We start from the raw sequence: 16738 nt of genomic DNA, 5'->3' as shown, positions 1-16738 counted from the left end.
TGCACACGATTAGCCTTAAAAATATGTAAAGATGTCGCAATAGTGCATTTGAGTAAATTTCTCGTTACGATTAGCAAAGAAAACTACATTTTGAGTCATTTTGCATTACATTAATTTCTGGCGTCCGCCATTTTTGGGTCCTAAGGGCTCCATTTAGCCGAAGATGGCTGAGCCAATCAGAGGTGGTAACCTCAGTGGCTGAGTTCGCCCTTGAAATTTCAGTGAAATTTCAAAAGGCCTCATAAATTTCAATTTTTTTGAAAAATTGATTTGTTTGCCCGTTAATTCCTTTTTTTCACTCATGCTCCTAAATTTAACAATAATACATTTTCTTGCTGTTCCTCACGCCTGTTTTTTCTTTCTTTCCGATTAGCTAGTCTTGTTACTCTCCTATAAATAATATGGCATCGTAAAACAATTGTGTCCCTCGAAAAATAGTCATGATTGTGCTATTCATTTCAGTAGGTAAAATTCTTCTCTAAGATTAGAATAAATAGTATGTACCTAAGTACCTTTCTTTTCTATTGCTCTAAACTTTATTTGCATTTAAATGATAAATTTCAAGAATTATAGATGAAGAGCCCAGTACTCAGTGCATTGTATGTAACGTTGGAGTACATATTTCTGCTGTTTTTTATTTTTTTGGTTTTTTCTACCGTTTTTTATTATTATTTTTTTTTCTTCTTTTTTTTTTTTACTGAAAATCATTTTCTTTGCAGTGAATACATGAAGTTTAGAGCCAAAAGAATACGAACAACGAAAAGTAAAGGTAGGAATTTTATGATCATTTTGTCTCAGTTGCCCGGCAAAAATCTACATTACCAAAAATCTATGGCACGAATGCGGACATAACAAACAACGACGGTTGAATCATTTCGATTTTAGCCGCCATTTTGTTGCGTGACGGCAAGAGGGCACGAGATACGACTCCCTAATACTCCCCATGCATATTCGTCTTGTTGTGGCAAGCAGTTGGGCAGAAAAAATTACTAGAATAAAAAAATTACTGAAAATCAAGCTTAGATTTTAATTTTTCACGGTCTCACTGAAATTTCATGAAATTTCAAGTGAAATTTCAAGTGAAATTTCAAAAGCTTAATTTTTCATGAAATTTTCCATCTCAGCTCAGTGGCCATACTCTCTCAATATAGGTACTCTATCGCCGGGTAGCGCCACGCAAAGTTGACCACTACCAGCGGCGATTCAGCGAGTTGGCAACACTGCTTTCCTTCCATTTAAATGTATGTAAAACACTCGAGTCTTGGCGAGACAGCTTCCATCACCTAAAATCGATATTTTCAATGGATTTAAATGAAGGAAACACAGTGTTGCCAACTTGCAAAATCCCCACTGACCACTGGACAAGGGTGCGAATTTGAAAAGGGTCTTGAGCTATTGCGCAATGCATTCTGGGCACGGGGGTATCACAATTTTCACGTGAGCCCTGTTCTCCGTATAACTCTATGCTTTCCGAAGCTCATGTCAGGCTCACGTTCTTACGTCAGAGTAGCGACGATAGCTGAAAGCGTCGAGTCATTGACTTCCACTTGAATACGGAATTGATACTTGGCTTTAAATATCAGGAGTAGATTTGTCCCTCATTGAGGGCTGCCTTAGATCTGAGGATAATCCGAGAAACGCATCTCCGTTGAAAGGCTTCAAGTTCCTTTATTTTAAAATGATACTTCACGTTTTGCACCTAGGTTAGTCCAGTTGCTTGTCGCGCTCAAACCCAACATAGAGAAAATGGCAACCTATTTGATGATGACCCGTTTTAATTTCGAGATCAGGATGATATCTGTGGCATCGGGTTCAAGTAAATGAGCCTATTTTGGATTTTATTGCACCCGATGCCTCGGGCCTCAGATTCCATCAATATTCCCGAAAGAATCATCAATCAAAAAATTTGCGCGCTTGTAGCTTGCCATTTTGGAGTTCTTATTCTTTGCCCAATTAAGAGTAAAAATACGCTTTTTCACAAACGGCAATCGTCAAAAGCAAACACATCGATTCCTTTTACTCACACTAGTCGTAAGTGTCCCACCACGATGTGCTTAAACGAATGGCTATTTAGTTGAGATCTTACACGGAGAAAAAAACTTTGTGCATTGGACCCGAAGTTGAGGTCATATGGATCTCTGAAGTTTTCGGATCACGCATCCGAAAACTTGAGGTCCAACTGTCAAAGTTTGGGTCAGACATCTGAAGTACTTAGGTACATACCGAAGTACTTCAGGTGTCTGACCCGAACTTCGACAGTTGGACCTCAAGTTTTTGAATGCGTGATCCAAAAAACAGAGATCCATATGACCTCAACTTCGGGTCCCATGCAAGAAGTTTTTTTCTCTCTGTAAAACATTTTATCTCGACCGGATCGCCTTTTTTTCGCGAGAGCGACTATACGTTTCACGAACAAATTCCCACCAAAAAATAGTTCTCGTTTCAAGAGGTCTTAGTAAAACCACGATTCCGGCTTCGAAACGCCTTCAATTTCACGTGAGACTTCACGCTTGATCACACAGTTAGTTCAGTTTCGTAGCCGAATCGGACCTAACTTACGGCATCGGACACGATTTCGGCATTGAAATTACCTTCAATTTTACTCAAAATTTTTCCAGCTGTAAGAACCGTAGTTGCTAGCAAAAACAGCATTAGCCATGAACTTAGGCTGTCTCTGAGTTCGAAACGAGAACAATGTGAGACTAGGTAAAAATGATGCTAGGAGTTGCGTTTAAGACGAGATAAATTGTTTTTGCGGGGTTTTAAAAAGACAAGCTACGAAGAAGACAGAGAAGAAGTCATTTATCTTCAAGATAATTCCTTAAAAGGAGGATTCAAGTATGAATTGGACTCAATTTTTCAATTTCTGAATGGCCGAGAAAAGCACCAATCTGCTCAGGGAAACAAATGAGCTAGAAATAGTGCTACTTCTTTGCATAATGCAATCCAAGTTTTCTCGCTTCCTTGTTAAGTATCCCACTACTTTAAATGAGGATTGCAAAAATTCAATAAAATTTCATGAAAGATATTTGTGGGGCTTTCAAAAGGTTCAGCTTCTAATGGCGCCAAAATAGCTTAGTTTTAGGAGCATTGCGCAGCTTAAACGTGCTCTTTTTCTTCTCCCTATCGCGAGGAGCTCGTAATCTCATATATTGTCAATTTCTATTGGAAGCGTGAATGACCTGAGATATTAGGGTATACCTCTTATTCAACCACTACTTTTCATTTTGTTCTGGGGATTATTTTTCATGTCATTAGAAAAAAAGAGATAAAAGTTGTCAAGTTTCTGGTGCTTTGTCTTCTGGCGAAACTTAAAGTCCACTTTCACTTTGACAACAGCGCCCGAGTTTCTGGATGAAGCGTGGCAGCTAATGAAAACGAGCGGAGCACGTCATTATTTTGCGCGGCGCGAATACGCCAAAATCGGCAACTGGAATCTCTCGTCCGCATAACCGTCGTCGTCGAGACGTATATTACGTGGTTGTCACATCGACGCGCCGAAAAAAACCACAATTCCAATGGATACATCAACAGAGGACACAATGAAGCTCCAGGATTCCGCGTTCGCTTTGGCAGACGGTGGAGTGTTAACCGGTGGCAGTTGGAAGCGTTCTTAATCTTTAAAAAAAATTCTATCTATTTCACGACGAGGCGCCACGTATCTGATATATCCTTAGAGCAGCGGAAATCTGCCGTGCTAAGGAAAAACGCCGTAAGAACATTCGAGAGTTGCCAAATTTCCTTTGACCAAAAGTTTATTTTGGAAGAAAACTAGGGATATTTTTCCTTTACATTTTCAGGAAACTCGGGTAAAATTGCGAACAAAATGATCGATAAAATCGGAGGAAAAATATTTACAAATTTTCCCGAAACTTAGTGATTTACCTAAGGGAATTCGGCAACACCTAAAGGTGCATACGGTGGTGTTCCTTTAAGCACGGCAGAAATGTTGTTCGGTGTTGCCCAAGTCACACAGTAGCGGCAATTAGGAAGCGATGAGTCTTGAAAGTGAAATCAACATCCACCATGGAAACAGCTCAAGTTACACACGGACAATACGCTTTACGGCTACACGATGCGAGACGTAATTGAACTTTTTTTTCAAAACTAACTGCCACCCGATTATCGAGACTGATAGACAAAGCGACTGAGAAAGACGGGCAAATGGAGCGCGATCTTATTGGTAAAAACGGGTGCTTGTTATTGACTAACAGCGAAAATCATGTACTATCTATAAGGTCTTCGATGGGTTGCGTTTATTAGTCTATTGCCTACCTCCTTTGTCCACCGATAGGATCCCTCCATTTGTCCTTTGTCTTTTTTGTCCATTGCTTTATCACCCCGCTGGCGGAAATACGATGGTTCCAATCCTTGAGGATCACCAACGGCCGAAGGTAACACATGGGTATTTTGAACGATACGGTGGCTATAACGTCGAAGAAATGAGGATGATACGTTTTGGATTGTGCGTGTTTTTTTGACGATAGAAATGGTTACCAACATAACGCTGGCACTGCCCGGAGTACCCGCCCCCCTCTTGTAACGCAGCGTAAGGAGGGATCGCACCCCCACCCCCTAGAGCGTTCCGTAATTTATGCACACTCCTTTAGGGTAAAGTCCGAAAATTCGAGGACACTCGAGGAGTGGCAAATTCTAAAGATACAAAAAAAATCCAGGATAGTTGATGACTTCTTAGGGCATTTTTACGAAATCCTTGGAACATTATCGATGCAGCTCATTGAATATAAAAACGAATGATAGACCCTCGGCGAAAGTGGACCGATTGTCCCATCCGCAGGTCCACTGCCGCGACGCGCAGTGGATCGAGTTAATGAGAGAGCTCGGACAAAATTTGGAAACTTTAAAAGCTCATAAATCCGTTCATACAAAGCTTTGAGGTTTTCAAAGCGGTTCCACTGGTTTCCTCGTAAAATAATCTCTTAGAAGCACCCTTCAAAATTTGAAATGTGACGAATTAAACATAAAAAATTGCATTCTTGGTAGAAATTTCATGTGCGACCTCTCTAATCAGGGTTGCCACAGAATTTAGAAAATGAAATTCCCTGACATTTCCCTGACACATTTTGGTGAAATTCTCTGACAATTGAAGATGTGACGGGTGGTTAAGAAGAAACATTCATTTTTAAGGCAAATTATTCATATTTTTCCTTGAATTTTTTAGATATTTTGCGGAATAAAGTGCGAACAATATTCTCTGAAGAACTTGGAAGAAAAATGTTCCACAATTTCCCGGTAAATTGTATTTTTATTGGAGGAAATTTGACAATGGTGGGATGCTCTTACGGCGTTTTTCCTTAAGACCGCAGGGAAGGGAACCTGGACCCTGCATTAACCTGTTGGTGACGCATAGGGGAGACGGTGGGCGCAATGCTTGAAGTATCCCTACAGTTTTGCAGGCGCTTCCCGCGATCGTTCTTCGCGCGAAGCTCTAAGTTTCGGACATTTTCTTCCGGAGGTTAAAGTCCCTTTTCACAGATCTGATCACAATTATGACGTGAATATCTTCCTGGCATATCCACAAAAATGGAAAAAAGCTTGGTCTCCTTTCCGCTGAGACAGAGATTTTCACGCACACTAGAAACGTTCGATGGGGCGAAACGCGTGATGCAACTATTTCAACTTTCACCTATGGGTAAAGTTGCAAATTTAGGAAATGAAGAAGAACGTAAAATCTTTTCGACTGACTCAGAGACTTTAACTCATGAGTAGAAAAGCTGGATAGGGCGAAACACGTGATACAAATATCCAAGAAATGAAGGAGAACATGATGTTCTTTATCATCCCAACTATACAGTTCGCTGAACTCAACTCTCAGTTCGTTAAACTCAACTTTCAGTTCGTTAAACTCAATTTTCAGTTCGTTAAACTCAACTTTCAGTTCGTGTAATCCAACTTATGAGGGTAAAACAACTGATAAAGGGAGTTCGATTACATGAACCGAACCTTAATTCAGTTGTAACCTAAACACGAATAAAAAAATAGGTTTCATCCTGAAGAGTGACCGCTCAACGGTTTGATTTTTACGAAAACTTGAGTCAAGAATGCTGATACTTGGTAAAAATTAGTGCGAACGCACTGATTGTTTTATAAAACTATGCGAAATCGTTGAATTTTTGAGAGAATTACTATGTAAATGCTGAATGTGTAAAAAAAATTACCGCGAATGCACTGAATTGCGCTAAAACCGAACAAACGATGCACTGAAAGCGTTGAGTTTTTAGAAAATGAATGCGGCCATATTTGATTTTTAGGAAACTACTGCGAACGCGCGATGTCATATTAGTGCGTATGCTGGATCCCTGGTTGCTCAAAACTGCGTAAGACGAGGAAATTTCTGCACCCCTGGAGTAAACTTCCTGACTTTTTCCAGTTTCCCGTGATATTTCAAGATCTTCTCACGCCGTAGTATCTGCAGGGGAAAAAAATATGCTTAATTGGTCCGATCCGTTGGCATAATAAAGCATTGGAAATTAGGAGGAAATTTCGTGATCGAAGAGTAAAAAAGAAACAAGAAGACATTCCAACATGAATATGTTGAAAAAGCGTACCGAACAACTGAAATGTTTGAGACATACTATTTTCATGTCTTTGCTATTTGTATCAATAGGTACTTTTTGCTTTTAGGAAAACATATTACCTAATCATGGATGTTGAATGTAAATTAACTTCATTGAAAAAAGAAAATCACATCATTGATTTGGGTGAACGTGTGGCTGATTGTATGAAGGAAGTATATTCCAGTATTTTTGTTTAACATATTAACTCACAAGAAAATGTTCGTACATTTTTTATCTAGTTTTAATTACTTTCAATTATTTTTTAGATGATTGGTCTTAAACATTCAATACAATCACTAAAAAAACCTCCCCAGTGGGACTCGAACCCGTACCGCGGATAATGGATCTCCAACATGCACACGAGCGGTGGTCCAGACGACTGAGCTATCGCGAATTACAATTTATGGCTACGCCGATCGAGAAATCACATTATCAGACTCGTAGATAGACTCGTATTTGGAGGGCGGAGCTTGGATCCAGCTCCCCAGGCTAGCTGCATAATGACAGAGAATGTAAGCGCATTTCTGTATAAGCCATAGTTAGCACATGCTTTTATGTGTCTCAAGGTTCATCCCAGCATGCGGTTACTGCTATTTCGCTATCACAGCAGTTGAGTTGCCTTTTCATGAAGTAAATCAATTAATCGTTCAAAATAAGTTCTCATTTTGGCTTCTGTAGCCGTAATGGGTCCTCCAGAGCAATTTTCCACCTTGTACGATGCTCATTTTAGTTTTACTTTTATTCTCAAAATTGGAAGTGGGATAATGGTTGCCTCTCAAGAGCCATCTTATGTTCATCCGCTTTTGATCGAACAAGAACTTATATTATGTCAAAGACACTCATGGGCTACAAAGTTGCGCGCGGCAGGATTTAAGCTTCTTATGCGTCGTTTGTGCGCAGAAAAGCTTATTTAAAGTTTCTGTCAGATGAAATAATACGTTTTTGACGGGGAAATGTTCTCAAGGGTTTCCCCTGAGAGGTCGATTCGGTTTTTCGGTGAATGACCATGAGAATTTGACAGTATGATGGTTCAAACATGAAAAAACGGATCCGGCGGGAAAAAAATTTGGACGGCCCATTAAATAGCATTGGTTTATTGGTGTGCTGTACAATGGTACATCCGAGTGATTTCAAAAAATGAGCCCTACTGGCACGCTTAAAACAGAAAGAAAAAAAGAGGAGAAAAAAACGCGCCACACCGGTTCCGTTTTTTCTACGATCACGTGAAACCACACCACCATACGAAAATATTAACTTACGCAATAAGATAAAGCTCCAATATTCGTCAAAGTTGAGGAATGAAATCGGGAGCACACCTGATACAGTGACGACTGGCGTCATGTCAATCTTGGAATAAAATTAAAGCCGCTGCGAACGGTGACGGACGCATTCGAGTCTTTCAAATTGTAAAATATTTTACTCGCGTCTGATTTTAGTTGGGGTTTAGTCAGTGGCGTTTCTTAAAAGTTGGCAACGCTTTTTCCTCCATTTATTTATGTATATACATACACACATATGGCGATATATATATATACATGGAGAAAAAACAGTGTTGCCAACTTGCCCCCAGACATAAACACCCCCCCCCCCCCCGGAAAAATATATGTACACACATATACGAGAATCGTCCAGAAAGTAAGTTTACCTGTTCAATATCTCCTAAACTATAAGATACAAATAGATAAAGAAAATCTGCATGAATCGTTGGAAGGCCACTACTCGAAGCTTTCTAACGAGCTTTAGATTTTGGAAGGTTCAATAGAATTTTACAAAAGGGGACTTTTCTGAGCCCACCTTCTCTCCTTGCAGGTCCGAGATTTCACGGAGCGCCATATAAGCAAAAGAGCTGCTGTGTCTACCATTACTTATTGCAAGAAAGTGGTTTAGAGATGGTTGAATTTCATGTAAAATTGGGGAAGATACGTTTCTTCATAAGAAAATCGCAGGTTCATTCGATTGTTAGTGGGTCTGGACTGCAATGCGTGAAAAGGCTAAGCTACAATTGGTTAACTCATGGAGTTGTGCCGCTGACTTTGGTTTCGGCGTGTGAATTGCGCTCTATAATTCGTTTTTCAACAAAAAAGGTGGCAAATGCTGCTCAAATTCAGGACAATTTACAGTAAAGATACTGTAAACGCTACACACGTATCAAAATTATGCATCTTTGAAGAAATTCATTCGAGAGCGGGCAGAGTAATGTGAATTGTGAAGGCCTATGAACAACTCAGTCATGAAAGTGAGAGTTAACGCTGACAATTCAGTAGACTTTTGTTCGAATACAACTGATTTTAAAGTAAACACAGTCAATATTGCAAATTCCTAGCTGATTAATGTTCTTCCTCTTGTTTTACATGATTTTCAACCATCTCTAAACCACTTTTTTTGCGATAAGCTATAGATACAGAACTTAGGTACAGCAACTCACGTGGGCGCTCCGTGAAATTTTGGACCCGTGCGAAGAGCAGGTGGGTTCAGAAAAATCCTGTTTTTTAGAGTTCTATTGAACTGATTTCAAAAATCTATAGCGCGTTAGAAAGCTGAGAGTAGTGGCTTCTTAACGCTTTTAATAGACTTTTTTTTTTGTCTTTCTTAGTCTAGTAGATATTGAATAGGTAAACTTACTATCTGGACGACCCTCGTGTAATTGATAAACTCCCTTACCAGAATATGCACTAGAGATCAAGAATGATGATTTTTTACATGGTTGCCGAGCCGGGCAAAAACTATCGAAAATCGCACGGATTTCAACGACGAAATCGAGGGATTCGAGCTGATAGGACTGTTAAAACTCTTGGAGTGAAATTCTGTTTCGGAGTCTCCGCTGCGCTCAAAAACGTGGCCAAGTGACATTACTCAATGCGGAGCGGAATCTATTCTCCTTTCGGAATGACTCACACTATTTACAGAGAGGGGTCTACTCTTTTACGGTGCTAATTTCACTTCGCATTTATATCACTCAGCGTGTTTTAGGGCGTTATGTAGACTCAGGCACCAATTTTCACCCCTTGATTTCCAACTGTACGTGGGCGTACGAACCAAGTAAAAATCTCCCTGATCCGGAAAACATTTGCTTGACCATGGTCCCTAAAAGCGAGAAACCAATTTTCTGCGTGTTTGCATAGTCACTGAAAAATATCCATGAAATCGTTTGAATACCAGTCAGATTTGTGTTTCAAGCATTTCTACGGACATGCCCATTTATATTATGCGTTTATTTTCTTTAAAAAGAACCTATTTCTCCTTGGGATAATGACTAGGTACAACTCTTTTATTACTAATCATTTACAATCATGTTCAACACCATTCAAGAAGATACAATATTACACGAATTTTGCATGGCAGTAACGTGGTTTCGCAGAGCACACCATCAATAGAGCTACGTTACGACCAGAAAGCTGGATGTTGCTTAAATTAGAATGTTTGAAAGGGATGCATCGCTACCGGTGGTTTTGAGATGATGCGTATATGCATTCCTATAAAGAGACAGTTCGGAGGGAAAAAGGTTAAAACTTTGCGATTGATAATACGAGGACAAGCGAATCCAAGGGAGACCGGATTACAAATCGGGTTTTCAACGTTGCCCCGACCCGATCTACTCGTAATTTTTTTCGCAAACAATTAAAAGCACAACTGGAGTTTAGCGACTCGCTTCACTTGGCGGAAGCAGGAGCGTACTTCACCGGATTAAAGATCGGGAAAACGGATTGAAATTCGGATATTCGAAGAAAGGAATCTCCGCGCACGAGGGCATATACTTAGCTGCACGAGCACGAAAATAAATTGGGTAAAATATTGCACTTCCAGTTTTCGACGGAGAACATTCTTTCCGACACCGAAGAATAAGCTCCGAACGGTTCCTTCCTTTTTTGCGCACATAAAGCACTTCATTTGAAGGAGTTGGAGGACATGGCGCATAAGTGGAATTTTTGCTATTTCCAGAAAAACGAGATTCAAGTTTCTAAATTATGTAAAGCCTTATGGCGGAAAGAAAGTTCAAACTCGCATTTTGATGCTTAAGAATTGGATTTTACCGATGAATTTCTCAAATAATTTATTTCAAACCTAGATTTAGTTAGAATCACTAATGTCTCAATTTTTTCGAAAACTGCACTTATGCGCCTTGTCCTCCAAGGCCTCTCAATTAGCATTTGAATCTGGCAATTTGAGCCCTAAAACAAGACAGATTATAAACGTCTCTAAACCTAAAATCTATATAAAAACAGTCCGTTTATTACAGGGTAGAACCATCGAATGTATCAAAAATCGAATGATGTAGTCACTACAATCGATGTAGGAACAGTCCGTTTATTACTGGGTGAACCATCGAATGTATCAAAAATCGAATGATGTAGTCACTACAATCGATGTAGGAACAGTCCGTTTATTACTGGGTGAACCATCGAATGTATCAAAAATCGAATGATGTTGTCACTACAATTGATATAGGAACAGTCCGTTTATTACGGGGTGAACCATCGAATGTATCAAAAATCGAATGATGTATAGTCACTAAGTAAATCATACTATCGACTCTAAGTAAGTTTGACGGAGGATGGATTCGAACAATGGCCGCGGTATACATCATGAAACAACAGAATTAACGGCTTGAATGTTTCTCTGCGTGAATTGCAACCCTGTTAATCGGGTTTAAAAAGGTGTTCTTCATAGCTTCACCGCCAAATGCGCCTAAAACAAAAGGCGCCGCGCCCAAGTGGCGCCTAAAATTGTTTGCAGACTTCATTTCTGTTGCAACGTTACTCCTCGCAGAATTGCTCGGCTTTGAAAAAAAAAAATATCCCAGAATGTCGACAGACTAGAGGAGGATTTCCTGAATTCCCCGGACTACACTGATCAAAATTCCCTGGTCTTTCACATCTACAATCAAAGCTGAGTATAAATTTAAGGCATTAATTTCACAGCAAATGACAGAAACATGTGAAATTTTTTTCTTTGGGTTTTCATCATTCGACTAACGATAATTGAAATTCCTTGTTGAAACTTACCGCTCTGTTCGTCTTTCAGGGAATGACTTAAGTACAGACCATTACTGCCGTGCTAAGGAAGAACGCTGTATAAGTACAGGCATGCCGCTGTTGCCAAATTTCCCCCCGACCAAATAGTTATTTTTGTAGAAAATTATGCATATTTTTCATTGAAAGTATCAAAAAGTCTCAGATCAAATTGCGAGCAAAATTGTCAGAAAAGTTGAAGGAAAGATAAGTATTTAGAATTTTCCCAATAAATTTGTTTTTATCGAGTTCGCTATGAACACGCTTTATACGCCGAAAATTATTGAAAGTAACTACTAACCAAGATACTCTGTTTTCCGATCCAATTCAAAATCCCTGTTCATAAGAAAAACTTGAGTTAAACACAAATTGAACGTCGGCAAACGGTCCAGCTGTTGCACGATGTTTACATTACACTTTGGAACTTTTAATTACATAGGACGGGAAGCGGCGAAACGCGACGATTGAAGCGCGCATAGCGGCGTATTCGCAATGCGTGAAGTATCCATGCAGTCTTGCAGGCACTAACAGCGCGCGCCGTGGAGTACGCGCAATGCGCGAAGTATCCATGCAGTTTTGCAGGCGCTAATGAGCTTTTCGTGCCGACCAAAATGTTGAGCAGCGTTTTCCAACTTGTGATTTTAAAGTTTTTTGCACAGGTACACTGCGAATGGACCATTTATCATTTACCGTGATAAAAAATTAAAAACTACACGAAATCCAACTGATTTTCTTCTCCTTATTTGCAACTGGTAATGGTTGGCAAAAAGCGGGAAAAGCAGGAAGAGAAATTGGGGGAGGAGAGATACCTCTAGAAAGGATAACGGTCTGAATGAACTGGGGGGGGGGGGGGTGATGTGTAAGGGGTAGGGAACACGCCCAGCGTTAGATATCGTTACGCGTTATGCGAAACGCATTATTTTTTAATTCCGAATTTTTTTTTCGGTGTCGTTTTGGACATTGCCTTACTTTCCTAACATTTTTCACAGTAAATACGTGATGACTTTTTATCTCTCTCTCTTTCTCTTCACTGTTGAAAATTTCCGAAACGTCTCCCGAAAAATCCAAATCATCGATAAATCGTCGAAATTTCCTCCGAAATTTTTTCTTAGATGTTGTATTAAACAGAAATTTCCTCACTTTCCCAAAAATGTCCTAATTTATCACACGACCCGTGAATGGGATGATTTTGCAGCACTGCAGGCTGATTGTTGAGATTGATAGGCCAAGCCATAGACAAAGAGACGAAAGGGATACGGAGGGATCCGGATCCTCCTGGTGGAAGTGGGTGGTTGCAATGGACAAAGGAGGTAAGAAATAGACTAAATAAAGGGAACCCACGAGAGAGCCTTTAATTAGTCCATCATTTATCCCTTCAGTCTAGAGGAAGCACCCACTTGAAGGAATAGGATGGCTCCATACTCCTTACGTCTTCTTTGTCTATGGATTTGTCTATGAATTTCAGGAATGAGCCGACCGCTTGGTGAATGACTACTAAAAGCTGCTCAAGGAGGGGAGCACATGGAAGCGGCGCGTGGAGTCATGGCGCTCGGGGGACAAGGAACTTGGTTTGCGGCGAGGCGAGCGCGAGGGTGCGAAGGGTACGGAGAGCGCACTCGGGCCAACTTGGAGAAGAAAAAAATGAGAAAATTCTAGGAATCAGAGGGCCCGGGGCGAAGGCGGTCGGCCTCGCTTTCTCTGTCCGAAATTGGACGACCAGCCGCAGACGACCAGACGACCCGGTGAGGAGCCACCCGTACATTAGCCAGCACCGCCCGGGCCCCGAGTGCCCGAGTCTACCCAGACCGACAACTTTCTTCATTATTTATTTCTTCTCCCCAATCAAAATCAAAAGAGAACCTTACTACTTAGTAGACATTCGTCTTCTTCCTCATCACTTTAGACTACCGTGCACCTACTCTCCCGTCCTAAGAAAAAACCCCGTATGAGTCTTTAGATCTCCTATAAAACCTTTAAAAACAAACGAATTTACTCGTAGAATTGTCTATATTTTTCTTCCAATTTTTCACACAAGTTTTTACGCAAGTCAAAATAAAATATCTGAAACTTTAAGGATAAATATGTACCCAACTCCTCAAAAGTAGATGTTTTATCCAGGGATATCGGGAAACCGTATCTCAATTTCGGTGTTCATAAATATCCGATCCTCCTTATTTGTTTGTTTGTTTTTTTTTTTCTTAAATAAGCGAATCAACATCATTCCTTTAAGTCTTTTTTAGAATTTACTTGGCACAGAGAGGAAAATCGTGGAAGTAATTAAGAATTGACACTAAGTAGATCTCATCTTGAAAAAAGCTTATTTTTTATTTTTTTTTATTTTTTTTTGGTGGGCGGCACATCCTCTACCGCAAGAGTAGCAAGAAAGTTATAAAGTATGACTGGAAGTTTGGAGGTCGCAACTTTATTCGTATGATCATCAAAGTAAATGTTTCAATTTTGGCTTTTACTCGTGTAAAAGGTATCCCACTCGTAAAAACGACCAGAAATATATTTTACTATTAAATGGTGAACCTACACCAAAATATGGATTTACTGATATTTGACCATGACACCATGACCGATCAATAGTGGCTACATACACGTTTGCCACAGAGATTCGAGAATGAAATTTCCTGAAAGTTCCCAGATTACCCTGACTTATTATGGTAAAATTCCCCGACATTTGACTGCATGTGTAAACTGCCACATCCAAACCTGAACTGAGGCACATTTCGTCTTTACCTGTTATCGGAAGCTTCTTAGTCAATCAGAAATAAGAAAAGACCAAAAATAAATGACAGTTCAAGGGAACACGTGAGTAAAAATATTTTTGGACTAATTAAAAGTAGTGTCGAGGGGAGGGGAATGATCCTGCAAATAATTTTGCCACATGTTGATAGGGAAAACAAAACCCACCAAAAAAACTATTCAAGAGGACTTTCCCCCCCCCTTTTTTTTGTCAACGGTTCCTACCTCGGTTCTAAAAAAAGGCAACCTCAAATGCTTTGACCTGATTATTTTTCAATTTAAATTCTTATAATCTTATATACCTTTCATCACCTATTGAAAATATACAGCTGAAGCAAGGCTCATTATTGAATCTTCCTCTAAATGACCCAACTTTGCAATACCCTTCATTACCCACACGCATACTCTTCATCATGAAGATGTGGATTTCCCAGTTTGCTACAACCTTCCACATTTACTCTGAGGGTATAAATACATCATATACAACTCTCACATTATACATGTGGACCCAAATATCACATTGATGAGCCCAGAATGATCTCTGCTCAACAAATTTGACCTGCCTAATCGGCGACGAGAATGGTGGCCATTTCCTTAGGATCCTTAGGGTTTACATACTTATACAGTAAAACCTGGGAACATCTGGCCTGACCCATGATGGATAATTAGAAGCTTCGATGCCAAAACCTAGCAACACAGCTCAGTAATCATTGTAGGGCGTACTCTTCGTATGTTGAGACAAAAGTCAAGTATTGTTTCGGTTACCACTCATCAGTCGTGCCCTCTAACTGCATGTATTAGCCTGCTGAGTGATGCTGATTCGGAAGTAATCAGGAATTGACAATTGTCTCAACATACAATGAGTCCGCTCTACATATTATGTACGGCCAACTTAAACTTGGCTTGAGTGCTTGAGGTATGCACTTAGGGGTCTTTGTTTCTTGGATTTAGCATGTCTTTTCCTCGCAAAATCACTGCGTTGCAAGAAACTTGGACTTTTGGCACTATTATACTGCACTGGTATTGTATGTATAAGTATAGTTGCTAAAACTAGGCCTGATGACCAAGGTTTTACTTTAGTTGAAAGTGCACAATAAGAAAGTGGGCTCAGGCCACTTCCAGAAGAGAAGAAGGAGAGAAAGGATTCACTCACCATTAGAAGATTTGAGATCTCTGTGAATTAAAGAAATGGGAGCTCCAGAGTGAAGATAATTCATTCCTCTTGCTATTTGAATTGCCCAGTCCACCAAAACATCTGGCCTGATCTTCCTGCCAGCAAGCACTCGATTTAACGATCCACCGCGAGCATATTCCATCACAAGACACAAATTTGGAGGCTTTAAACAAACCCCAATTAGAGATACGATATTTTCATGCTCTAACAGCCAAAATAACTTTGCTTCTTGCCGCACATTCTCCAACGTAGTTTCAATGTCACCATCATTATCATGTCTGGCAGCTTTCACTGCAACCTCTTGTTTCCGATAGAACCCACGATAAACTTTACCAAAACCACCAACACCAATGATTTCTTCGAGCTGGAGATCATTGAAATCGATTTCCGTTACTTGAACACCTCCGATCAAGTTCGAAACATTGTGGTTATGAATTATGTCGGTGTCTGTGACAAAATTGGCTGGGAAAATACCCACCTTATCACCAATCTTTCCTGTCCACCAACCTTCATCTCCGGAGATCTTGTAATCTGTAGAGAGAACTTGAACTATTTCACCACGGTGCAAGCTGAGCTCGTCTTCACCTTGAGCCTGGTAGTCGTAGAGGGCTGTCCATAGGGACAGCGGAGGTCCCTGTCTGGACGGTCGGTCCAGAGTGCCATGGTAAATTAGACTATTGTCAGTCGTGGAGGTGGAAGGTGTGTCCGAATATGGATCTCTGCTGTGACCATTACTGCTCCCATAAGTGGACTTTACCTGTTCCATCGACATCAAAAGAGGCGGCATTCGTTGACTCTTGGATGGATGTTTAGTCCTCCGCGTAAGATATTAAACCATTCAATTCTCCTGTTGAACAGCTGGCAGTGAGCTGAGCAGCGCTGGAAGTATTTACTTTTTCCTACTCCACTAAACAAAGATAAACTTGCACTATTAACACTATCTGCCAAATTCATGGCAAACACACTGAGACACGGCTCGGCTCAAACTGTTTATAATCACAGATTGAAAAATGCCATCACCGCCCGATGGAAAAAATTTCACTAAATTTATGATGACAATAAAATTGAAATTTAATTAAAATGGAAGGCAAAAGTTTAGAATCAAATCAAAAACATTTTAGGATACCCAAGTTGCAAAATAGTCTCAAGTCGCCATCTTGAATGAGTTCGGCAATGCAACCACAACAGTAAGCGCCAAAGTTTCGTGGAGAGACTCTGGAGGGAATTTT

The 16738-nt window shown here is 40.2% G+C and overlaps 1 protein-coding gene across 2 annotated transcripts in view; it reads right to left on the bottom strand.

Annotated features, from left to right (window-relative positions):
• Positions 1 to 16695, bottom strand: part of LOC109038551 (mitogen-activated protein kinase kinase kinase 11) — a 59587-nt gene extending 42892 nt beyond the window's left edge. For both annotated transcript variants that reach the window (XM_072297633.1, XM_072297634.1), the window contains exon 1: positions 15489 to 16695. In XM_072297633.1, the coding sequence (XP_072153734.1) occupies positions 15489 to 16296 (808 nt within the window). In that variant the 5' untranslated portion in view covers positions 16297 to 16695. The remainder of the gene's footprint in view (positions 1 to 15488) is intronic.
• Between the last annotated feature and the right edge of the window lie 43 nt (positions 16696 to 16738).

The sequence above is a fragment of the Bemisia tabaci genome, chromosome 3, assembly GCF_918797505.1.
Source record: "Bemisia tabaci chromosome 3, PGI_BMITA_v3".
In the NCBI taxonomy this organism is placed as follows: Eukaryota; Metazoa; Arthropoda; class Insecta; order Hemiptera; family Aleyrodidae; genus Bemisia; species Bemisia tabaci.
This window is presented reverse-complemented; position numbering and strand designations above follow the sequence as displayed.